Genomic DNA, 26,622 nt, shown 5'->3' with positions numbered 1-26,622 from the left:
TACTCTTAGTAATAAGATTACACACCAAGTATTAAAGTATGTTTATCTATCGACCAGTACTTAGCTATAATCGCAGTCGCAAAGAAAACGAGGAAGTAAGACGTAGCGTATGTGTCCCGGAGACCTAAACTATGGTGCAAGTCCTTACGATGCTACACAGTTATAAGTGCTAAACAGACGAGGAAGGAACTCAGAATTGGAAATACTTCTCGAACATGTTCTACAAAATATATTTTGTAACATATAAACCCGTAGACAGACATCCTTACAACGATGTCCCAAACTTGTAAGTAAGTAATTTATTGAATAATGGGTCTTGGGTCGATGTTTCTTACGGCATGGCGACATTCCAATCAACTTAGTACTCAGATCAAACTTGGTAAAAGCTATTCGGCGTTAAGTACCGGTTGCAATAATAGCATGCAGAAATTATCGCCAGCCTATTCTCAATTCGGGAAATGTATCTACTTACTTTAAAGTTTTTACTTTAAGTATTAGCATGTAGTAGTGGCGTGCACTGCATACCCTAAACATTTTGTATTACTCGTAAAGGGGAAGGATTTTTTCATTTTATGCCATTTTTCTTCTTTATGCGTACCCTGGTCAAAAACCCTGTGCACGCCACTGAGTATTAGCCATCTGTTTATCATAGGCGATGATCTACTCGTAACTAGTTTACAAATAATAAAAAATAACTAAATCCTTGAATTGTGATTAATTGCGACCTTTGTTAGATACACTCGTTAACCTCCCACGCCAAACCATAGATTATATAGCTTAGTTGATTGTCCAGTATAAAATGCAAATCACAGAGGAATCTAAATATCTACCTATTTTAGAATTATTTTTCCGGTAACAATAACATTGCCATTTATATGTAAGTAGCCACAACATTAACGTACTTTAAATAAAGCGGAATTATTTTAATTGATAAAGTTGATAAATTTTAAATTACTTAGTGCAACTAGCATCAATATAAAACTCCTTAATGTCGAGTGCCATCTGCACCCCTCCATTCATAAAAGTGAGGTACCTACCTGCTGTTTATTTGAAAAAAATACGAAATGATATCGCGAAAAAGCTTGGCGCTTACCGTGACCGGTGACACATTTCTCTTTCATCCGTAATTCGAGCCGTGGGTAGAGCTTGGGGGTCTCATTGATCCGGGGTTATTTTTGTTTTATTTCTGTCACCTTGACATACATGATATAAGCATCTATCCTATGCGTTTCGCTATTAACAATTTATTAATTTAAAAGTCAGATGTTGTGGGCGCTCGAATTAGTGAAACAACTTATTATGTTTGACTAGCCAATTAACGTCCTTGGTAGGATCAGTAATCCAACTCTCATTAGTTAGGTTTAAAGCATAGACTGCGCTGCTCCAATTCGGGTTGGATGGCAAATAAAAAGTTCAGTACGTACTACTTAAACACAATTTGTATAAATTCATTTTGCTCAAAATTATTTGAGTGGTAACGTTCGAATTTTGAACAAAAGTTCGATTCCCTACACTAACGTTCGGCTTATCTTCAATTCTTTGTAATGATCGGCTGCAATAGCCTAGGGCCCCTATTCGTTCAACCTATACGTAACATGATTTAGCAAAGGGAATGGGTGATATGATGGCAAAGGGGTTATATCTACCCTTAAACACTTATAGCAAGAATTTTTTAATTAAGTATATTATTTATTTTAAAAATGGCTAGAAATCTTGTTTTTTATTAAATTCCATTTGAGGACACTAACTACGTAGTACCTTAAAGTTTTCAAGTTTCGTCATGATATTTTCCTTCGTTGTACCCGCAGTAATAAAATTATAGATTTTTTTACTAGAATACACGGTTTCAATACGTCTGTTTATGTTTTTATTGCGAGCAACAAAATAATTAAGTAAGTAATTAGGATCTATATCATAGATTTTGAATACTAGGGCAACATCACATGGTACAGTATGTTTTGTCAAATTACAATGATTGTGCTAATTAATATTAAGATGCAACGTGGATAGCTAGGGCGTGTCAGATGGAGGCGGGTGGCAGTCCGGCCCGCCCACCATCACTTCCGCTTCCGTCACTGCAGCCTTGCACCTCAAACGACAATCAATCGCTTTTATCCATTGATTCGTCATGCACAATAATTGCAAAGAGGTGCTAGCGTAGGACTATGAAATAACCGTCAAAGGCGTTCATTAAACGTATGTCGTGTGGTATGAGAACTCGGCAACTGCGGTCTATGTGTAAATATGCAAATACATACAATATAACTGCTGTAAAAAGTTTTTTATATTGCAATTTGTGGATAAAACATATTCATAGCTTGCTCTATGTAATTCTACGGACTCCTTTTTGTAGGCGGAATAAGTTACTGTATGAATTCTCCACCAGTCAATATATTTATGATCATGTGGTCAAGACAGATAAAAAATATTTGAAAAAAATGGACAGACAATTTAATTAAATTTAGCATTTACCTTCTATGTAGGGATCGAAATTGATTTAAGTTTAAACTTTTCATTGCACTTATCATAGGACAATAATTACCTACTGTACCTTGATAAGTTCACGTTGTACGGAAGGCCAAATTATACTTATAGCTTTTATCCCTTTTTTCTTGACAAGCGAACCTTGTTGATGGAGTGGATACTTTCTAGAGGATGTCATTAATCTCTTTCGTATCAACATCTTTGGATGACGGCTAATGACACTAACGTATAACATTTTTGATTAAAAGTAGAGTAAAATTATGTTTCGTAGAAATCAAAATCTACCTGCTGTGATAATAAACTTTAACATTTCAAAATACTCAGATATATAGAAATAGATCAAACAACTCATGTAGCTACATAAAGTAGTATCTGAAAATCACACCGATCCTAGTTTACTCTGGACGTCTACTGAACATAATATTGGTTCCTAACTAAGATTGGATCCTAAAATTGGTTCCTAGGCATTGGTTTTGAAGCTAAAGCCATGCACTCCAGTCTCCATGTATGCATAAAAACACTGTCAGCCAAAATGTTTTTTAGTCTCAATATTGAAGGTTTTGTACCACTTTATAAGTCAGCATGAAAGCTACTACTAACTCCGTTTCTCATTTTAATTCATTGTTATAATTTATTTTATGCATTATTACAAACATCCGTACGAAAGTAAAACGGTTATTTAATTTCTTCGGATGTAGTTTTCATTTAACAATATAATCTTGGAACTTACAAAAAATCTGTTTTATAAGTGTTTGTTTACAGTTAAATTTAACACGCATGGTACATTTAGGAACAAAAGAGGTACGATAGGCGTTGACCTAAAACAATTCAAAGATGATTTCATCGGTTCTGTACGACTTACTTAATAATTAAGCATACTCAAACGCTACTAGTACGTCACTTGGCTACCGCATGCCGCGCCACGCAGTATTGAGGTACACCCATTATAGAGTTGGAACATACTAACAACGCTTTATACTTTCCATAAATATTCCATGTTGGACTATATGACATTAAATAGAAGGTAGAAATTCAAATAGCAGCATAGTCTAGCGTTTAAAGAACACTGTTCACTCGAAAATCCACGATGAAATAGTTTGCCACATTCAATTATAAACTTTAACTCCTTCAACATAAAGTTAAAATTGCATTACAGATTATGGAGATAATTAAACCGGAGACACACGCTCTCTCGGGGCGGCTGCTCATTCGTGCATAATGGACTCGGGGCAACGCGGCTGACGCTTGACAAAACATCGTCCGACTTTCACTCTCACTTCAAGCCAGTCCGGACTACAAATAATGTGATCATATCCGTCAGTCTGAATAACATACAAAATATATGTAACAAGATGATAACGACATATTTGCTTAATGGAAAGTCACAAGAGGGTCTTATTATGCAAACTTTTGTAATATGCAATCGTATATTTACATGCATTCATATAATAAGAAGTCATTTCAGTGAATTTTTTATTCATTCAATAAAAGTTAGCTTCCTGCACAATTAACATAATTACGAAGAAAGGGAAGCGTATTACGTACCGACAATTTTAATTACATAGTTTGTTTACTTGTCACATCTTGAAGACGCGGCTGGCGCGGAAAGCTATGCGACATGTGTGCATTTTTACCCGCCCAAGGAGGCCGCGGGCGCGAGGTTATACACCCATTATTACGTCCTTCCTACTTTCAATTATTATTATCGGGCGGTGGCACCGCACCCGCGACGGGGAGGAGAAGAGAGGCGCAGCTGCTGCCTACCAATAATCAAGACCTGTCTCTGTACGAGTGAGATAGAGATAACGGCCGTCAAATTATCAAACTCTCTAGAACAATAATGACATCACCTACAGGTGAAATAAAACCAAAAGACAGTACTTTAAGTTATTGTGAAACACAATGGATTTCACTTTTCAGCTCTGTAGAATAAAAAACTACCACAAACTGGTTAAAATTGCAATCAACACGACCGCGATAGGAGGCGGATCTCCGAAGTTTGACGATCGCGTTCGTTTTCACTCGCCAGTTCGCTCGCCGCAGTTTGGCGGCCGGTCGTGAGAATGGTGCGTTCCGTACGTCAACAAAGACAAATTAGTGTTTGTAAATGTCAAGTCGATAATGTCGTCTGAGCCTTGTAAAGTGACAGTGGAATACATTAGTGAGGACAAAATATTAAAGGTAAAAAGTGTCTAATAGAGCGTTGGAGTGTTATTGTGTAACAGATTGGACGCTAGCGGGCAGCGTTCTCGTGTCGTTCGGTGCAGGGGGAGGGCGGGGCGAGTGCGGCCCCGGCCGTGTGGGGCCCGCCAGGCCACACGCAGGAGGTTGTGACCGCTTAGTCAGCTACTCCCTTGCCGAAATAGCATCAACATCCTCCTCTCCCAATATTTGTATCTATTCGAATTAACATCATAAACAGTTATCTCAAACATTTTTGTAAAACGATCCATGAGTAATGGCTACGTTTATTTACACAGTTTTGAAATGAACGCCATTTTATGGTTTTTTTTAATAATAAGTATAACAACGAATTTAAACAGATAACACTATAATGTATTTTTATTGACAATTTTGTGCCCTGTACATACCTTTCGAAAAAAAATGAATCCTAACCTAGTTATGAATGCGTAAATCTCAGTATTGCGAGTCAAGGTGGGTGGATCAAAGGGCGGCGGCGGCCTTGAGAGCGACGACTCCCGGCTGACGGCACTTGTTAGGAAAAGGCGTGTCGATTCCCAACTACTGCGATTTTACAAAACAAGAGACTTTTACAACTTTACAGCATGGTTACAACTACGTGGAAAAGTTTATCTTTCAAGAATAGAAGCCAAAAAAGCAAATAATTTAGGTAATATATTTAAAGCGACTTAAGCGTCTAACGAATAGAAACAATAGTTTTCTTGCAAATTAATGTAAGAACATACCCAAATTTTATTGCTCTCTGTTAAAATGTTCCCTGTATACTCAATAATTTTTATTTTCACATCACTCCACATTCACACAAAAATATCACTGGGTCATCTGAAATAAATGTCAAAAATTCGGAAAAATAGAAAAAGTTGTCAAAATCATAGACAAGAGAGCGAATGTTTGTTTTTGTTTTTTTCAATTTTTTTTTCATTTGTGTATGATGTTTATATTTCAAAAGATTTGTTTTTGGAAATTGTTTATATATTATTCTAAAAATGCCAAATTTTGTACATAATGAAGCTTTATTTATTTGTAAGACTTATTTAAATTGTGTGTATTCAGTTTAAACCCAAGCTTTATTAGTATTCATGAACAAGGAATATGAACTACCAAGAACGAACCAAGTAAATCGTTTGTTTCAATGGACCATTCAAAGTTATCTTATCAATGAAGTATGTAAGCAACTCAATAAAGTAAGAAAATAAGAAATCCGATAACAAGTGTTCAAAAAAAGTACCCATTTTGGCAAGTCGGACACGATGTTCACGCGATTCTCCCCTCGTAATCGCGTCTCTTTCATTCTTTTTGTACAGCCGCCACTATGCAGTATTGATTCGTTTTTATAGTTTTCCTCCTGCCAGTATCAAGTTATAAAGACTGTATCATTATTTTTACTTTGTTAAAATATTTAAGGAAAAAGTTTTACTTTCTAAACTTGGTACACTTATTTTGAAATTAGAACCTTATAATCGCTTTTAAGATAATAGAATAACCTACTACTATTTATAATAACTGTCAGAATAACACATTCATGCCCTCATATGTAATGAAAATATCACAGCTATGAAAACAGACTCAACTGTCCTGTATGTTATGGAGGAATTTCTGTGCCCAGAACCCACATTTAATATTAGTCTTTTTTTATTTGGTACTTTTCTGATAGTTCCTGACTGGTGGCACAGATAAATAATATTTCTGTACCATGCCAGAAGTAAATTTTCATTTGGATACAAATTTTGTAACAAGTGTACAACCATCTCTACCACATCATGTGATTTTAATGAAAAGGGATGGTTGATGTTTCAAGAATATCTGCACCTCAGTTACAGGCTATTTCTATCTCACTATATTGAATAAAATAATATATCTACATTATAGTAAAGTTTCAGCTCTATCAGTTACTTCATAGAACTAACATTTTATTTGAATGGAACAACAGTTGCTAAAAAAAGAAGTATTAACACTTAAAAATAAATTTAGAAAAAAGGAATTGTCACCATTTCAGCAAAAATGTTTTGGTCCTCAAATCATCGATTCATGTAATTATTTTTCTCACAGTGTTGGTTTTAAAACATAAGCAGATGTTTTATTCACTGTTGGTTCTAACACATAAGCAGATGTTTTATTGAAATATAAAACTTATTTGGTGCCCAGAGTACCTAGAGTTATTGAGGACAAGACAACTTTGCATAACAATATTAAATTTTGAGTTGAGCTAAAAAATATATGTTAAACTGTAAAAAAGCATTAGAAATATGGGAGTCAGAATACCTAGTAAGATTGAACAATGTGAAACGCGAAAATAAGTTCACTGGCTAATGTGAAAGCTAAACACAAGAGAGTGTCATGTAGTTTCTGATATAGCATTTGGGTCAATTTGTAGGTCAAAACCTGGCTCATTGTAGGAGAAGACTGGTTTCCTGTAGTGGGCCGGTAATGAGTTGATATGTTGAATAATCAATTGTTATTTTACAGACATAGTATATTTATTTATTGCTAGAAACTTCCAATCCTTATTGGAGGAGTGTGGAGAAAGAGGGCTTGCCTAGCTGTGGGTCATTGATGCTCTAATTTTAGTTATTTTCAAGTTACATCCTTACATTGCTCAATGATTCGATTTAAAGAAAAATAGGCAATACATTCTAAGAATGGTCAAGCAGTATTTTTCTGTTAAAAGCTCTTAGAATCTGTCTGGAGCTTAAAAAAACTGCCATCACTGTACTCACTAACATTTGAGAGTTATCATTAGAGCTCGCAAATCTGCATTAAAGCTGCAGGTTGAGTCTTAAACCCTATAGTATGAGAGAGGAGACCCATGCCTAGAGCATTGGGATTTTAATATGATAAAGCCATTAAATTATGGTCTTAATACTACCATTAATATTATTATCCTGTCTTCATGAAAGTGTTCTCTGCTAACAGGAAGATAGTGGCTCGCAGTCGCCACTAGCGTTGTTGGCGGCCACCTGCAGCCGCGTGGGGCCCGCCACAATGACCCCCGAACAGCAGCAAGAGAAAGAGCAGCAACAGCAACAGCAGCAGCAACAACAACAGCAACAGCATTTTAGTAAGTAAAACACAAAGCACTATATATAATAATTTAGTATCAGAGAAGATATAGTGGATGGGTGATATTTTGGGATACGCTTTTTTTGCATTGCTCAATAGAAGACAACATATTTGGCGTAATTAACATAGATCTACCTAATATTTAAATAAGAATTTTATACAAAACACATAAAATCCTAGGTAAATGATATCATATATGTATACATTTAAGGTCCGCAACAACAACAGCAAGCTCAACAGCAGCAACAGCAACAACAGCAACAACAGCAACAACAACAGCAGCAGCAACAGCAACAACAACAGCAACAACAACAACAACAACAACAACAACAACATCAACAACAGCAGCAGCAAGTTCAAGCTCAGCTGGTGCAACAAGTGCAGGGTGACGCGGCTACAATAGCCGCAATACAACAGCAGTATTTGCAGCAACAGCAGCCACAGACGAGGGTAATCAGCACTGCTGTTGTACAGCAGTTGAGGGCGCAAGGGCTTTCGGTAAATTAAGTTTTTGGTTACAATTAGTTAAGATCCTCTTGCAGCCTATTAATGCCTAAAATAGCGGGCATAGGCCTGTCTTATAATAAGAGGGTAATAAAGCATTGCTCAACCACGCAGCTCCAATGCCTATAAGTTAATTTTTAACATATCATTATAGTCGTAAAAATGTAATAGGCCCGTTTTGACATTTGTCATCGCGACGTAACTAGTTATGGAACCATAAGACTCTGTACTCGATACTCACGATAAATCAATTCAAGTTTGTATCAGTACTTGATTGATATTATTATGTATTGTAAAGTGTTCGTTCGTTCAAAGTATTCCTTTAACTTCACAACCAATACGCGTGACTGGCTATTGATTATACGTCCACTTTTCAACATGTTGAAACAGAGTTAGTACTATATAACAACAAACACAAAAATCGAGTCAAATCACTATGTTTAAATTAATGTCCAAAATAGAAGAGCCATAGTTAACGTAATAGTAAACAATATATATCAAACTTAAACGAGCGCACAGTCAACTTTACAAGATGAGGAACGAAAAACTGCGCAGTGCGCGCGGGGACGCTTCAGTCATGTGCCGCTTGGTCAGATACATTATCTCAGACTCATTATTTAGAACCCATTTTGAGAACCAAGCTCATTCTTTGCAGTAAAGATAACTACACAATATTTAATTTCGATATTCAGTAAAAAAATGGTTACAGCTCTAGTATAAAAAAAAAAAAAGACTGAGAACGTAACTGTTTCCGGAACGTTTCGCAACAATTATAAATTGCATGCTACTATGAAGTAAGCGCAAAAAGAATACTCGCGATATATTCTTTCATATTATTTAACGTCCCAAAAAAATTTACGTATTTTTTAAAACACTGTATATAATTGATTTTTATTTTTTTGTTTCTTTCAGTTTCGTTCCAAGTTACATTCTATGGTCTTGCACAAATGTCAAAACGGGCCTATTACATTTTTCCGACTATACTGACTTTCAAAATTGCTTAAAAACTGGGCCTACTTGAATTTTGAATTTTGAAGTTTTTGAATTTTTTAGGGTAGGCAGAACTTTCCGCTTAAACGATGTGCACGCCAATGGCAGGACCCAATTTGAAAATCAATAGAGTAGTAAAGAAAATGACCATAAAGGCTCCTTACCAAAAGTATTCTCTTTTCGTGTAAAGTTTCTTTTGAATTGGTCACAAAACAATAAAAATGCACATACACAAAGAAAATATCTTTTTATTTTGTGTTTTTTTTAAATTTAGTAAACACACTTTACACTAAAACGTGATGAAAAGATGGTTTAAATTATAAGATTAGTCAGAAAAAGGGGGTGTAAATTACATACAGTTGTTTCTTTATTTCGAAGCCGATCTTTTTTTATATTCCTATAAAAGCGATTTTGTAGCCATAATAGTATTTTGTTTGCAGGGTAACGAGTTGTACGCAGCGATCGTAAATGCAGCGAGTACGGTACCGAATGGCATACAGGTGCAACAGCCTCAGGTATTTCACCATTAGGTTTTTAATACACAATATCATTTTGAAATAAGAGTACCCTCTTTTAAAAAAAGATACCTCCTATGAAATGTATAACTAATATTCGGACTGGAGAAATTATTGTACTTTAAAGTATTTTCAGTCATCATAAAAAAGCAGCCTATAAATAAATATACTACGACAATACACAAACGCTAGCTTGTGTTATGTGTACTAAGATAGCTGTTGAATATTTTAATGAATATAATACACATAAGTACTTATAATAAACAGATAAACACCCAGACACTGAAAAACAATCATGTTCATCACAGAAACATTTTCCAGTCGTTGGAATCGAACCCACGGCAAAGGACTCAGAAAGCAGGGTCGCTGCCCACTGCGCCAGCTGGCCGTCAAACATATGATTAACACACCTGGTTATCACTGCGTGTTTTTTTTAATAAAAACTGTAAAGTTATTTATTGAAATATTAGTTTATTAGTATATATATATATAGTATATATATAGTTTATTAGGATATAAATGCTATACTAACTAAAAATTTAAAAGTAAATTGGTTGAAGTCAGTGCCAAGTAAAATGTAAAACTTATGAGGTACCTTAAATAGTCATCATCATCATCATGTCAACCCATTACTTGCACACTACAAGGTGCAGGTCTCCTCCCACAATGAGAAGGGGTTATGGCAGTAGTCCACCATGCTGGCCCAGTGTGGATTGGTGGACTCCGCACACCTTTGAGAACAATTAAGGAGAACTCTCAGGCATGCAAGTTTCCTCACGATGTTTTCCTCCACGTTGCAATTAAAATAATTGCTTAAAACGCACATAACTTCGTAAGGTTAGCGGTGCGTGCTGGGATTCGGTACCCCGAAAGTGAAGTCGAAGTGTTACAAACCTGTTATGAATATTTAAAAGGAAAAACAAAACCTTACCTTTTTATGAACCTATTGATAAACCAAAACATTTTTATGTCTTTATTCATAAGGTTCAAAATGGCATAATTTCGCTACTTTCTTCTTAATTTTGTTACGTCTCTATTCAGGAAAATGTGTAAAAAAAAAAGTAGCCCGACTACCTATCTTGGTTCTGTAAGCAGTAATGGCTTCCTAAATAATTTATCTTCATGATAGTGTAATTTACAGAAGCTGAAGTCTACTATAAATAATAAAAAAAAAATGCCACAAAAATAGAGACACAAACCTTTATCCTTATGCAACACCTTAACTCCCTACGAATAAAGCTTAGATTAGCGTAATTCGAATTTGAATTTCGATATTGTCATTCTCAACTGACATCATTTCTTTATTTTTCTTCTGGCACTCGACATTTTAATGTTGGTATGAATGGGATAGTTATTATATATCTCTGTGGTTATAAGTTGTTCTAACAGAAATAAACTCTACCACAAAGTAAATTCAGTTTATAATCGTCCGGACCGGCCGGCTCGGCGATGAAGTTATACAAAATATAGGCGAGCCCATGGATGGTCGTTAACTGGGTTTGAATTTTTGGTACTAATTTAATAAATAAACATTGTTTCCAGGTGATATCGATGCAACAACTGCAATCACTGCTCGGCGGAGGCGTAGTGTCCAGCAACGAAGGACCAACTTACCAGAATGCCCCGCAACAGTTACTGCAAATCCACCCTCAGCTGTTACAGGTCGGTCACATGTTTATATCTGTAATTGTAGTATATATCATGTAGATGTAGTATATATTTTTATTTAAGTATATTCTTAATTTATCCTATACTACACAATAAAGATGTTTAAAATTATCAATTAAGTTAACCAATTGATTTTTGAACACACACTGTACAATGTAATAATTCTGTGTATCTAATTTTATTGGATTCAGTTTTTTATTTCGATACGGTATAGAATAGAATAGAATAGAAAAACTTTATTGTAACACAAGATAATAGGAAAAACACAAGGCAGATAACAGTAATAGTACTTAGTGCTAGGGTGCAATATATTTTTTCTTTCTTAAATTAAGTTTATCTGTTTGGGGTATATCCAATATGGCTACCACTCATAGTCCTAGTTGTATAAGACGTGAAAATGGGTAGACATAATTATCTCGTAGGGTTCTCGTGGTTATCCCAACTGAAAAAACGGGATTTGTTGCAAAAAAACAAAGCATGATATTTTTTAGAAAAAGTTATCCTAATACGACAATGCAGCATGTTATGTAAATTTTAATAATATATATAACTATAGTGTATATGATAAAATCCAAATCGCTATATTTGAAATAACGTCGCCGGGGGGAGTAGGGTGAGCGCGAAAGCTGGACATGAGAAGAGCCCCAGGGCTCGACGACATCTGGGAGGATGAAAAATTCGCCAAATATGTCGCCTATTATACCTTTCCTACCCCCGCCCCCCACCTTATTCATCTAAAATAATGCAAAGAAACGCCTGATTTTGTTTAATATATCTTCCTGGCTAATAATGTCTATGTTTTCTATGTATGCAGCAACAGGCAGGCAATGTAGGCAGTGTGTATGGGGGATGCATGGTCGGTGGAGTCGGGCAACTACAGGCTGTCACTGTCGACGGGCAAGAAGCACTTTTTATACCGTCACATCATGCCCAGGTAAGGTTCCAACTTTCAACCAGTGGCAGTACCACAAGCGGCAATAGCCTAGTGGTTAAAACTCCGGCTTCACTTCACCTCTTGCTTTCTAAGTTATGTGCGTTTTAAGCAATTATCTCTTGCTTCAACGTTAAAGGAACATTTCGGGAGGAAACCTGCATATTTGGGAGTTCTCAATAATGCTCTCGAAGGCGTGTGGAGTCCATTAATATGCGGTGAACTACGGCATAAACCCTTCTCGTTGTGGGAGGAGACCCATGCCCTGTAGTGGGGCGGGAGTGAGTCGATATGTTGATGATAATGAATCTACCACGCCTCTAATACCACTATAGCAAATACAACGTTAGTCTAGTAGTTAAGAAGAAGAAGAAGAAACACTTTACTGCATGTATAACATACAGGAAAAGAAACAGTGAGGAGTATACAGTACACAATGTAGACATGCAAAGGCGGCCTTATTGCTGCAAGCAATCTCTTACAGGCAACCTTTGTTAAAATTCAAAAATTCAAAATTAAAAATTCATTTGTTTCAAGTAGGCCTAATATAAGCACTTTTGAAACGTCAAGTCTGTCTGTGTGTAGTGACTCTACCGAAATCAAATTCTACCGAGAAGAAGCCGGCAAGAAACTCAGCAGTTGCTCTTTTCTCTTTTTTGCTCTTTTCGTTAAGTTTAAGTGTTAAGTTAGGTTACACAACGACAGCTCGCGAGTTCCTAGGTTCGATTGTTGGGGAAATTGGCGATGTCAATTCCCGAGCCGCACTATAGTCGCTCCCGTGGCAAACGTGTGATCTTTAAGGGCCGCCGACACTTATTTTTGCAGTATGGTGGGTCCATGCTCCAAAATTCTGTATCTATTGAGAGAGAAGGTTTGTGAGACGTTAAAAGAATTATGATGATAATAGTATCACACCACATAATTTCACTACAAAATTAGTTTTTAATTGTGCGGGAAAATTAAAGTTACAGCATAAAGCGCAATAATACATTGTTTGCGTTTCCTAAAAGTTAGTAGTAAAGTAGTAAAGTAGTTTTTTTAAAGTAATTTTCTATAAATTACTTTTGTAGCGATTGTTTTTATCAAATAACTTGACGGCCGATTGGCGCAGTGGGCAACCCTGCTTTCTGAGTCCAAGGCCGTGGGTTCGATTCCCACAACTTGACAATATTTGTGTGATGAACATGAATGTTTTTCAGTGTCTGGGTGTTTATCTATATATTATAAGTATTTATGTATATTATTCATTAAAAAAATATTCATCAGTTACCTTAGTACCCATAAAACAAGCTACGTTTACTTTGGGACTAGATGGCGATGTGTGTATTATCGTAGTATATTATAACTTATAACCTAGCTGTGCTCTGCAATTTTAATCGTGTTTACTATGAAGTCATGGCGTGATGTTTTACCTGATTTGCTCGATTTTTTTTTATAATTAAGAATTGGGGGACCAAGCAGATAGCCCACCTGGTGGTAAGTGGAAAACCATCGCCTATAAACAGAGCAAAAATTCGCAGGGCATACAAGAAACACAAGCTGCGAAGTGTTGCCCTGTGTCCTTTAACCTGAGACCATGTAAAGTCCCATGCGCCTGTAATAACACCTATGCGATGCAATGCTGCTAAGCGGCAGAAATAATGGCTGCCTTGTGGTAGTACTTCCCCGGAGGAACTCTGTCACAAAAATATACTACAAAATAAATAAAATATATCACGACAATACACACATCGCCATCTATCCTCAAAGTAAGCGTAGCTTGTGTTATGGGTACTAAGATGACTGATGAATATTTTTATGAATAATATACATAAATACTTAGAATATACATATAAAACACCCAGATACTGAGAAACATTCATACTCGTCACACAAACATTTTTCCAGTAGTGGGAATCGAACTCACGGCCTTGGGCTCAGAAAGCGGGTCGCTGCAAACTGCGCCAATCGGCCGTCAAATAGCTCTACCACTGCTTAAAAAATGCACGCAATGTTGAGAAACTAATAAGTATTTTTGTATCGATATTTCCAGAATTTCTCGGGTATGGGACAAATGAGTCTAGTCAACGGGCAGTTAGTTAGAACGCCCGTGTTGCCCGCGGGCTTCCTACAGAACGTCATGCATTTACCAACAGGTAAGTGTTATTTTGTTATTTATAATACAGTTCGCGTTATGTAAACTTAACGTTCTGCACTCAAATTTAACTGTGCAATCAGAATGACTTCTCAAAGTTAACGGCAAAGCAAAATGGACCTAATGGCACTTGTTTTAGATACACAAATCCTCTACTATTGATTCCTATTTCCGGATACATTTGTCATCACTGAGCTAATACTACCATCTAATGCGATCACTGACCGGTACATTAGTGGACTATTATAGACTTTGAGGATAATGAGCGCGTGATGTAAATAAAAATGTAAAAGAATTTGAGCCTTAAAACAAGAAGCATAAGCTCCATTTTACATTGTTTCTAGAACAACTACAATTGGGAGATGAAATTCCTTTCTTAAGGATACAGCGTGGCCAACTTACGTGACGCGGACTGTACCCATGTACTTTATATTACCCATAAAAAATTACAGTAACCACACATATAAAGCTTGGGTCCTTATCTCATTACTCTTTGGGATGTCTTACAATCATATGCTTTGCTTCATACTTGTATACTGTTTATAATTTGCTTTTCTTAATTTAATTAGGGTTCGTAAAGCGAATGATAAACAAAAGACGTGAAACTTGCGTTCGTGGTTACGTGCAAATGTGCGTGCGACCAATCGCAAGGTTTTATGATCGCACGCAGGTCGCAATTCTGCTCGCCAGCGTAGACTCGAGTTTGACGGTTATGTTTGACCTTCGCTTTACGAACTCTATTTGAATTAACAAGAGTATTTCGTAGTGCTTCTTTAACTCTATAAACAAGCCTTAGATTTGTTATGCTCTCTTCAATGGTATCAGTTATGTTAGGTGTTAAAACTTTTTGTAAGTTTAATCTGTGGGTGGATTAATTAGTTCCCTCATATTTTCATTCATTATAGTCATCATTGAAGAAGTTGAAGATATAATAATATATTTGTTTTAAGATGATAAAATTTTTACCACCAGCAGTCTATTCTCCTCTTCTTTTTTTTTCTTGATTCAAAGGTTGGCTGGCAGAGATCGCTATTAAGCGATGAGGCCGCCTCTTTTATTCCAATTCGTTCTTTGTGTTTCTGTTTTTTATTATATTTTGTATATGTTAATGTTGTGGAATGCAAATAAAGAGATTTAATAATAAATCATATAATGTCTATGATAATTGGAAATTTCCATGTTGAACTTTACCGTCTATTGTTTATTGAATCTTCTTTCGGGTAATTTTTACGAGTGCAAAACAAGGACAAAGAGAAACTTATAATATTTATAATATAATATATCTTTGTATATAGTTTCTTCCTAAAAACATACCATATGCGCGCCAAATTGAATTAAGATCACTAATATATGTATATATATTTTGGCTGTTTATGAATGTATGCATTCCTCGCTCGCACAGAATCGCTGGCCGCTTATGTGCGAGCGAGAGAGCGCGAGAGAGCACTACCCTATAATTTAACCCCATCAAAATAAAACGCCACGGCCATCAGCACCGTAGGATCTGAATGTCCGCAAATTTATCAGACGAGGAATTAAAAAGTACTAACTAACTACCACTAACAGTTTATCCAGTCGCGAGCTTGCGATAATTTAACAGCCAGTAATAAACAATTTTATCGACACAATCATATTATATAGATAATGTATATATACTTCGCCGCTATAAATGGTGGCATTTTAAAGTTTCATATATCTGATTTTTTTTTTAATCTTTAAAGTCCTACAGATTAAGAATAACAATATGAAAAATTCACCTAGTCAAAAGTAAAAAAAAATGGGAATTTATATCCAACTATTATAATTTATATTCCAACCAACCCAACTATAATAAGTATTTATGAACGTACTAAGAGTAGCACGTTTATGTTTTTTTTGTAATTTACGGTAACTTAAATACTTAATCGACAAAATAATTAGCCACTGTAATTTACAAAAAAAAATCATATCTTAAAATTGAGGCCATAAAGATTGTATTGATGTATTTTATACACTGTATAAACAAATAACCATTTCCTGAGGGTATTATCTAAAAAAATTTAGATCCTACATTGTTGAGGTCGTGGCGGAAATAAGTTCCCACTCGCTAAACTGTACGGGCGGCACGCAATCGCTTAACTGGTTCTATCATACTAATCTGTGTTTCGCTCCCCGCTTCACCCCCTAACAGAGCAACAGGCGACCGTCTCCATCCCCGGTACTAACCTAACCATCCCACTCAGCGCACTGACCGGCAACCAGATGATCACTATTCCGGCGACAAACATTTCCATACCGAGCGGTATACAGATACCAACAAGCCAAGCGATTACAATACCCAACTCGGGTGTCCAATTACCCGTGGCGAGTGTGGCCAACATGACCAACGTCGCCACAGTGGGGAATGTGACCAACGCTGGCGTGACTTTGGCAAGTGGGGATGTCAAGAATGGGGGTAATGGAAAAGATATCAAATCGCCCGGCAGTCCTGGCTCACAAGGTTGGTACTAGTCAATTTTGTGGGGATAATTATTATTTACTGTGTGGTTGATGTTTATTGTAGTGTTTGGATGACAGGGTCGGCTCTAGCCCGTGGAATATTTACGGTTATATTTTCACGCATTATCGAAAAGTTTGGGGTACAATTATGAATGATGTTGACAAGAATCAGCCCGTTGATCTTGGCAGGCACGCAAAGAGTTTTTTTTTCCTAAAAAAGCATTTTGCTTTGAAGGGATGTGTCTGTAACACCTTATCGTTAACTCTTAAAACGGACGCATGATCTTTGGAGGCGTCATCCTCGAACCATGAACCATAGATAAACCCGCGCATTCAAAGAATATCTGTATGTAGTGCTATCTCTTTCGCACAATATACGGGCCTGCATGTATTGTGCAAACGAGTTAGCACGACAACGGTATTCATAAATTTATTCTTTAAAGACGTGAGTTATAAAGCCGACACTGAGGACAATAATAATTATCGCCACGTTTGCCAAATAGTGGACAAGTCATTTTTACTTATACAATATATTTTTAACTTTACTATATATTTATAATAACATAGTATTTGTAAGACAAAATAGTTATCTTTAAAAACAAAAAGTCTCTGCGAAAGATGATTCCTAAGGTAATTTTGGTCCTAGCATAAGTTTATAGAATATGTTAAAACACAATTATTAATACAGCGAGGTTACTATACAATTAATTAATTTCTTAATGACAAGGTTGCTTGGAAGCATCCCGCTTCGCTTTCATCTCTCACAACATAGAAAAATTAATGTTAAAATGTACAATGTTAATAGTTGATGTTTGAAAAACAACTGCTGAGTTTCTTGCCGGCTATCTTCTCTGTAGAATCTGCCTTCGGAACCGGTGGTAGAGTTACTACAAACAGACAAACTTGGCGTTTCAAAAGAGCTTATTGAAATAATGCATTCTTGAAATAATGAATTTTGAATTTATTGACACAAGGTACTTTTGTACGGTAAAATTCTCGTAAGCAAAACTTTTACTAACATTAAAATACCTATGAAATTGTCGAAGTTTTTATTACAAGAAGTAAAAATGACTTATTCATTGTTCTCGACAATTAACCGTTCTATTATTTCATGCTTTTTATCTTGCTATCTCTGCTTGGTTTTCATTTCTAAAACTCACTTGCTGTATTTGCGTCACTTGCACTAAATGTTAAGTTAATATTAAGTTTTATAATCTTATAGTTTATTTAAGTTAGTTTATAACATTTTAAAATTTCAATAACAATTTACACTTTGCATATTTTTTTTTTGTTTTAATATATATTTTTATTATATGTTTTGTTTTTAATTATTATGTCTCTTCATAATCATCATATTCCAATGCCTTAATTAAAGCCTGCATAGTCCGGAGGCCGCTATTTTTATAGTTTTAAATTTATTTTGCCGCTTTTTTTAACTATAATGCCTCGTTATATCAAGCGCGTATTCCAATGCTTAAATTACAGTCGAGTCGGGATTTGAGTCGGATGTGGTGTTCGAATGCAGTGTCAAAGTGTAAGTGCAAAGGCTTGTCACCATGGCCCAAGTCTGTTATTGCAATTGTGTCGTATTTGTTTCTCGTATTTTTTTATCTATTGAAAACGTTTACGGTAATCGATAGACGTGTAAACACAATGTGAATAGACATCCCCGTTACAGGCTTACCTGGTGTGGGCCACAGCAGGAATTTAATTGATTAAGTCTTATATTAATGTATAAAGCTCAAGAGTTTGTTTGTTTACCTGAACGCGGTGATCTCAGGAGTTCTGGTCTGATTTGAAAAAATATTCTAGTTTTAGATAGCCTATTTATCGAGGAAGGCCATAGGCTATCACGCTAAGACCAATAGCAGCATAGCACCAATGAAGAATAAAAAATCAGGCTTTTTCATTTTGAGAGCTTCCGCTGCGTGCGCCGCGTAAACGGTTAAAGTTTAGATAAAATAAAAAAAAATCCGCGACAGGCGCGCGTCCATCTTTTAAGGTTGACCTTCGCGGACAAAGTCGCTTTAATCGATTAATATTAATAAAGGTTTTTATGATTTAACTTTTCTTTTATTAGTACTTTACACACAGTTGTAATAGCAAACTTGGACCCCCGTTGGCGTGTCGTGTCATTGACCCCAGTCGGCGAATTCTTTTAAAGCGGGACTTTTTTTTACCGCCTGTGAGTTGTTTTCGAGCGTGTTAATGTCCGCCAGGTGGCGGCGTGGCTGTCCGGGGCGGCATGGGCGGAGTGGGCATGGTGCCCGTTCAAGTGCCCGTGAGCATGGCTAACGGGCACACCGTGTACCAGACCGTGCACGTACCGCTACACGCACCTCAACTGCAGATCATACCTCAGCTACAACAGGTACGACGTGCTACAATTTTACCGTCGACCATCGACAGTCCCATTAATATATCCGATCTACAGTAAGCTCCAAGCAATAAATATATATACTAAATATACTACGACAATACACACTAGTCCCAAAGTAAGCGTAGCTTGTGTTATGGGTACTAAGATAATTGATGAATATTTTTATGAATAATATACATAAATACTTATAATATACATATAATCTACATACTAATAAATATACTACGACAATACACACATCGTAAGCCTCAAATAAAGCTTAGCTTGTGTTACGGGTACTACGATTTTTCTGATGCATGAAACGATCACAATTCATTGAATTGATACCGCCGCCGCAACGCGCCGCTTACACTCGATATAGGATTTTCGTACACACCAAACTATTTTCATTTCCTATGTTTTTTCGTTTATTATTTTTTTAACAATTAATGTAATTGTACCAATTCACTGAGTTACTGTTTTATGACAAAAATAAAAGTTACCGTATATATTGCGGGTCCAATATAATAATGCATTCAGCCTCGGCAAACATTGCTGTGTTGCATTGTTAAGGCGCGAACAGACAACTCTGATCGACTGATGACTCTGATCTGTCATCTTTTCTTTATTCTCATAGATTTGCTTCAATAAAGATATTAAAATTGGCTACTGACCATGTTTTACTTTTGCAAAGATTAACGTTCATCTGATTTTAACGCGGCATCTGTTTTATTTCACTACAAGTAAACCCTTGTCTGCAACCTCACCTCCTGTTAGGGCATGATGCAGTCTAAGATTGTAGCAGGCTTATCTGCTAGGGGTATGTTCGACCATTTATATTTAACCCACACCAATACAATAATCGATTTCTACTAAATCGCTTGGCGTCACGATTTTTTTGGTAGGATGTTATTGAGTCACAGCCGAAGCCTCTCGCCTGACAAACTAGTTTATCTTCAATCCCTGATTATTTAAAAAAATGCAATTGGGAATCCTTCGAAGATTTACGCGAGATTAACATCTTATTACATTTTTTATATTTAACTTCCGCCAAATTCTACCAGATTTATTTAAAATAACCGTCTTAAATTTTAATTTAACCAGAGAATTTACCTTTACAGATGCAAGCACAGCCGCAGGTGGCTAACGTTCTGACACCGTCCGGCCAAATACAACAGATACAAATTTCGTCGCTCGGCAACGTACAGGTGAAATAACTGTCTTTGATTATTTATACTCTGCATTCATAATAATATTATATTGTAAAAGGGTGCCTTTTAGTTTATTTAAAGGGTTTCTATACCAAAACGATAAAACCAAACTCTGGCACTTGGTTTAGACAAAAAAAACACATACAACACAACCACTAGAATCTGCAAGCATTGACTTTGACTTAAGAAACTTAAATCACTTTGCTTTCGACGCGGACCTACAAAAGGTATTTTGGGATTATTTGTAAACAGGAGTTTAGCTGAATGTTGAATCGTAAGATAAGATGTTCTCTACTATTCACAAAAAATATCTTATTTTAATTAGGTATTTGGAAATAAATTGCAAATTATAGTAAAAATTATTTCCCGCGAAAACGCTCACGGGATGTCATGACCGCACTCGTGAAGTCATAGGAACGCACACCGATATAAAGTATATAAAAACACATAAAGAAATAAAACCGTGTAAGAGGTGCTAGTCAATCTATCGACTACTTTTCGAGTTATGCAAATACATACTAACATATGGAATTGCTTTTTTTTATACATTAAATATATATATCTAAAAAATATATATCATAATATGTCTATACCCATAATAAATATAAAGCTACTATTTTGGATTTTATGGTGTGGGTTTATAATTGCATGCAGTTGCGTAAGAAAGATTTCGTGAAGTGTCTTGAAAGTATTAAAGAAATATTGTTACAACACATATTATGTCGCGAAAGTTTATTTGTAACACGCCACTTTATGCGGTGGTGAGTTAAATTGAATCTTACATATTTTCTATGACCATTACTAACACTAGATTTACAGTGTGTTGCTGTAGTAGAAAATACTATGATTTCATTTGATTTAACACGGTTTACGGGTGTATGTGTGTGTGTGTGGTTTCCAGTTGGGGTGTTACAAATTTGTTCCCGCCATTTGGCTGCCATATTAATCTGTTCTTACGCTACTAAGCATCATATTATGCTTGCAAACTGGTGCAGGTCAGTTAAGATCAGTGGCGTGTACAGTGTTTTTGAATAGGAAGATGGCACAAAATGGAAAATCCTACAAGTTTTATGAAAAATTTGGGTAGGCAGTGCTTTTGTACATGTATGAAGTGCACGCCACTGGTAAATACATGGTACTATATTTGCTTTGAGAATTGATGAATGTTGAGGTCCTAATTTGCTTAAGTGTGTGTGTAAGTGGACCACGCACCGGAAAGTGTAACGCTGGTAATCCCACCTACCATCTACTCACCTGGTGGTGCCACCGCTAGGTACAAGGAAAGTCTCTGCACCGGTCGGTCGGTGGCGTATGGAGAGCCCATTAGTCTATATTATTAAAAAAAAATATATATATATATTGCAAACAATCTTTTCATAACTTTGTGGTGTTAAGTGCTAAACCTAGAATACACGAAAGGAAATATGTTATAATTTATTGATTTGGCTATTTTAACACGCTCGTTTTATATTTCTGGTTTTAAAATATACTTAACGCTAACAAGTTATGTAAAGTTCGCTTACAGTATAGGATAGTGGGTTAGAAAATAATGGTATATAATATGTCCAGTAGTGAAGGTACTTCGGTTGATTAGACTGTAATAGTTAGAATGGTTTGAAGACAGAGGACGCATAGAGGTCTGTTCAAACTGAGATGTGTAATGCCCCTAACTTATATGGAGTATGGACGAGTTCAAACTGCCTTCTAATATTACAATTGCGAAAGTATGGTTTGATGGTTATATGGATGTTTGTTACTCCCTCACGCAAAAATTACTGAACGGATTTTAATGAAACTTTACAGTAATATGGGTTATACATCAGAATAACACACCGGCTATTATTTTCAAATAGTTGTACAAATTGGTCATAATATAATAAGTTTCGGCCCGGTAATGGATTGATGATGTTGCAGCGATAGTAGTCAGCCCCTGGCGCGTATAATTGTGTTTGGCCTGCTACAATATTGTGATTAATTTATTAATTCCTCTTTAAAAAAGAAAACACGCAATTTTTTTTTGTGAATTGATAAAGTTTTAAGTGCCACATAAACCACAGTTAGTTTTACTGTGCACTATATTATCTAATAATACATTCAGTATAACGATAAGGTTAGTAAAAAAAAGTATCTTATGCTTAGACCAAACAACAAACAAGAAAAGTCGTGTCAGTCAGGCAAGCTAGATATATTCAGTTTCTCGGTGCATCTAAAATAAATAAAAAAATAATCCTCGTTACAAATTAAGGTTACAGATTGTACCTATAATTTGAATTAAGAATTTCCAACTTTATTTCACATCACTGAGATGGTAAATAGGTCTGCAGAAACCTGGGAAAAATACGCCTCGTGTTGAACAGAGCTTTATCCATGTTACCATTATAAGTCGAATAAACATGTCCTTCGGCTATTGGTTTGTAAATAAGGGTTTGGTTTGGTACAGCAAGCCGCACCCCCCCAGCAGACTACAGCGACGGGAGGTCCGCCCACCATCACTCTGCAGGTAAACATATTGCCGAAAACTTCTCAATAGCACCCGAGCTAACGCTACACAACGCATGTTGAATCGGATTTAATCTCGCGTTTATTATAAACTGCGATCAATACTGTACTAGATATGCAGTTATATAAAGTCATTCGGTTTTTACTGATTGTTGTCTGTTGAGGGTTTCAAAATATTAGATATAACTTCAATTTATTTTATGTATGTCCATATTTCAAATAACCGGTGAAGTGCGGAATTGCACATGAAATATTCCATACCAAGGTGCAATCGTTACTTATATTATTAATCAAAAAGAAAGTGTCTTTGTTTATCATTCCTTTACGCTCTAAAAATAACAACAGCCTTTATTGAACAATCTTACAAAAAAATATATGAAATTTATCCTAATCTAAAGTTACTTAATAAAAAACTTAAATATTAAATAGTCTGATTGAAACCGGTTTTGAGATTGTCTTGCGTTTCCGCAAAGGCCTCCAGGTTACTTTCAACTATCTCTATGTGATACATCCTTCTGACAGAGAGACTGACAGATGAACGTAGAGACGGACAAACAAAAAGATAGACGGACAGCGGAGACTTAAAAATAGGATCCTGTTGCACCATATAAATACGGAACGCTAAACAGGGCTAACCCGCCTCTTTATTCTAACATTAATCACGAGCTTAAAATTATCTACATTGCCGGTGTAACGAACATAGCTTTCAAATTTTAGCTCTGCTTTATTAGTGCGTTGCTTCGATGCATATATGTTAAATATCATGCTACATTAAAGCGTTGCTTCGTTTGCAACGCAGGTGTGCGTTCATCCGTTGCGACGACGCAACGCAACGCACTAATGACTTGAGGCATCGCTGTGTGAGGCAGAACGTAATTCTCAGTAGCTTGATTTGACGACTGACCACATATCTAGTATGCTATTGATTGAAGGACCAGACTCGCACCTGATAACATGTCATGTGTTATTTTTTAATTTTCTAAACACTTGAATTGATAAGTTTTTTTTTATTGATTAGTTGTATAAGTATTTAGCTAGATTTACACCGACACTTGGCAATTTTTTTTGTATGGCTATGGCCGTGGCTACAATACGATTAGGGGTATGTTTTTTGTCTGCTATCTAGGATATAATTTTTTTTTTGTATTCTGATACAAAAAATCTATATCTAGTATTTAGAATACAAAAAAAAATCTTTAGCATAAATACTGCTTTACTATACTAAAAGTAATATATGTGTTCTCAGTAACATATTTTTTATCATGCTCCTAAAATACAAGAAACTTTATGGGTAGTCTAGAAATTTATAGTATAAAGCCTCTATGGCTTTATAAATTCAAATGGTCTTACAAACAAACGTGGCATAACGTTGGAATGTTATATGGTGTTCAAATGAGTTCTGCCATGTTTCTCTGTAAGTCACTAACTTAGAGCTTATACCAACCGCATGATATATATGACTTATTTAATATTATTTATGTGCAAAATATTCTATGTATGCTCAGTATCTAAAATATAACGTGGGAATACTTAAGACAGAAGTTCAGTTAAACGAAAAAATTCAATAAAGATGTAACATAAAATACCAACTTTATTGACAGGGTTGCTTGGAAGCATCCCGCTCCGCTTTCATCTCTCACAAGATAGAAAAATGAATGTTAAAATGTAAATTGTTGATGTTGGAAAAGAGCAACTGCTGAGTGTCTTGCCGGCTTCTTCTCGGTAGAATCTGCCTTCCGAACCGGTGGTAGACACGGTCACTACAAACAGACCGACTTGACGTTTCAAAAGTGCTTATATTAGGCCTACTTGAAATAAATCAATTTTTAATTTGAATTCAAATTTATCACATATATAAAACTACACCCGGAATTACGTTTTTACCGGACTATTAGTCGACCTTTTCTTCTTAACAGCTGTTTATTTCTTCTTAGTGTTAATTTAAAAAATAGAATAGCAAGTGCATTAATTTAAATAAAAACTTTTGTGTAGTGTGTACTACAACGTATCTTGAGCTCGGACTCTCCACGCTGCAACAATGCGGGATGGTGGGCTATCAAGAGAGTGATGTATAATAATAATCATTATCAGCCCCTAACTGACCTACCTCAATACTTAATGGTTATAGCCCAGTGGGTAGGATTTCGACATCACTTTCGGGGGGCCGAGTTCGAATCCCATAACTTTTGTAAGTTATGTGAATTTTAAGCAATTAAAAAAAAATTGCTTTAACGGTGAAGGAAAACATCGTGAGGAAACCTGCATGCCTGAGAGTTCTCTACGATATTCTAAAAAGGTGTGTGGAGTCCACATATCCGCATTGTGCCAGCGTGGTGGACTACGGCCTTAACCCCTTCTCATTGTGGGAGGAGATCCGTGCCCTTTAGTGGGCCAGTAACGGGTTGATACTATGATGGTGATTTTGAAAGAATATGCGTCTAAACAAACTTGCTTTAATATATCAACTTTTAAATTTCATGATTGGTTTAAATCGCATTATATATGAGATGCATTAAAAGATTACGATACAATTTCAGAACCCCTTAAAAAAAAAAATGGGTCTTGACTACTTATCACGAGGTGCTTCTTGGGTTTAAGATTATTTAGTTCTATTAAATATACTTAGAACGAGTCCGGAGTTAGGAAATTGGCGCTGGCCGGTTGCCAACCAAATCCTGCCAATCCCCTTGGGAAGGCTTGGTGGAACAATCAAGCACAACAATCAAACAAACACAAGCTAAAAAAAACAAATGAGAAATGTATATAAATATTACTGTAGTACTGAGTATAGAAAGGGTACATTATATATAACCATTTCCACAAGCTAAAGATAGAAACAAATCTCACAGATGCCGACGTTGGGCGTTGGCGGTCTGGGTGGAGCGGTCCAACTGGTCCCAGCGATGGGACTGCCTGGGGCGGTACAACTCACGCAGATACCACAGGCGCAACAAGAACCCCAACCACAGTCTGTTATTGGTAAGATTTAGGTTTTATTCCATATCTTTATATGCCTGCTGAAATCCGTGGAAGTAATTCCCTTCCTATATTTAAGAGTCGTCAGACGGACTACTACCTCTCTTTGAGTGATGGCATTTAAAGTTGTTGCTTTATTATTGTTTCTAAATTATGTATAAATTCTACTTATATATATTATGTATGTTATATATTTATATATATTATGTATATTGTATATTAATATATTACGTATGTTTATTTAAATTATATATGTCTTTGTATCTATACATTTTGGTTTTTATGTATATATTATACCACTCTTGGTACCGTCCCTATCTCTTTCTGTAAGTCCTGTTAACAAAGGTTGCCTGTAAGAGATTGCTTGCAGCAATAAGGCCGTGTTTGCATATTTACATTGTTTACTGTATACTCCTTACTGTTTCTTGTCATGTATGTTATACGTGCAATAAAGTGTTTGTTCTCCTTTACATATTATTAAACAAAGTACCCCTCTGCGTCCTTCTGTCTGTCTATCTAAGCGCGATAAACTGAAAACTCGAAACTGAAATTACTAATCCACCTGCCCAGTCTGGAGCAATAGGTATACATAGATATGAATGCTAGAATCA

General features: G+C 35.9%; 1 protein-coding gene across 1 annotated transcript in view; it reads left to right on the top strand.

Annotated features, from left to right (window-relative positions):
- The first annotated feature begins 4,502 nt into the window (after positions 1 to 4,502).
- The window catches only part of LOC120637320 (transcription factor Sp3-like), a 35,160-nt gene continuing 13,040 nt past the window's right edge, over positions 4,503 to 26,622 (top strand). Inside the window, exons 1-12 of the mRNA XM_039909109.1 lie at positions 4,503 to 4,665; positions 7,600 to 7,744; positions 7,958 to 8,244; positions 9,681 to 9,755; positions 11,298 to 11,417; positions 12,238 to 12,357; positions 14,387 to 14,489; positions 16,659 to 16,967; positions 19,186 to 19,337; positions 20,447 to 20,533; positions 22,977 to 23,036; positions 25,885 to 26,014. Of these exons, the coding sequence (XP_039765043.1) occupies positions 4,606 to 4,665; positions 7,600 to 7,744; positions 7,958 to 8,244; positions 9,681 to 9,755; positions 11,298 to 11,417; positions 12,238 to 12,357; positions 14,387 to 14,489; positions 16,659 to 16,967; positions 19,186 to 19,337; positions 20,447 to 20,533; positions 22,977 to 23,036; positions 25,885 to 26,014 (1,648 nt within the window). The 5' untranslated portion in view covers positions 4,503 to 4,605. The remainder of the gene's footprint in view (positions 4,666 to 7,599; positions 7,745 to 7,957; positions 8,245 to 9,680; positions 9,756 to 11,297; positions 11,418 to 12,237; positions 12,358 to 14,386; positions 14,490 to 16,658; positions 16,968 to 19,185; positions 19,338 to 20,446; positions 20,534 to 22,976; positions 23,037 to 25,884; positions 26,015 to 26,622) is intronic.

The sequence above is a fragment of the Pararge aegeria genome, chromosome 3 (assembly GCF_905163445.1).
Source record: "Pararge aegeria chromosome 3, ilParAegt1.1, whole genome shotgun sequence".
Classification (NCBI taxonomy): Eukaryota; Metazoa; Arthropoda; class Insecta; order Lepidoptera; family Nymphalidae; genus Pararge; species Pararge aegeria.
This window is presented reverse-complemented; position numbering and strand designations above follow the sequence as displayed.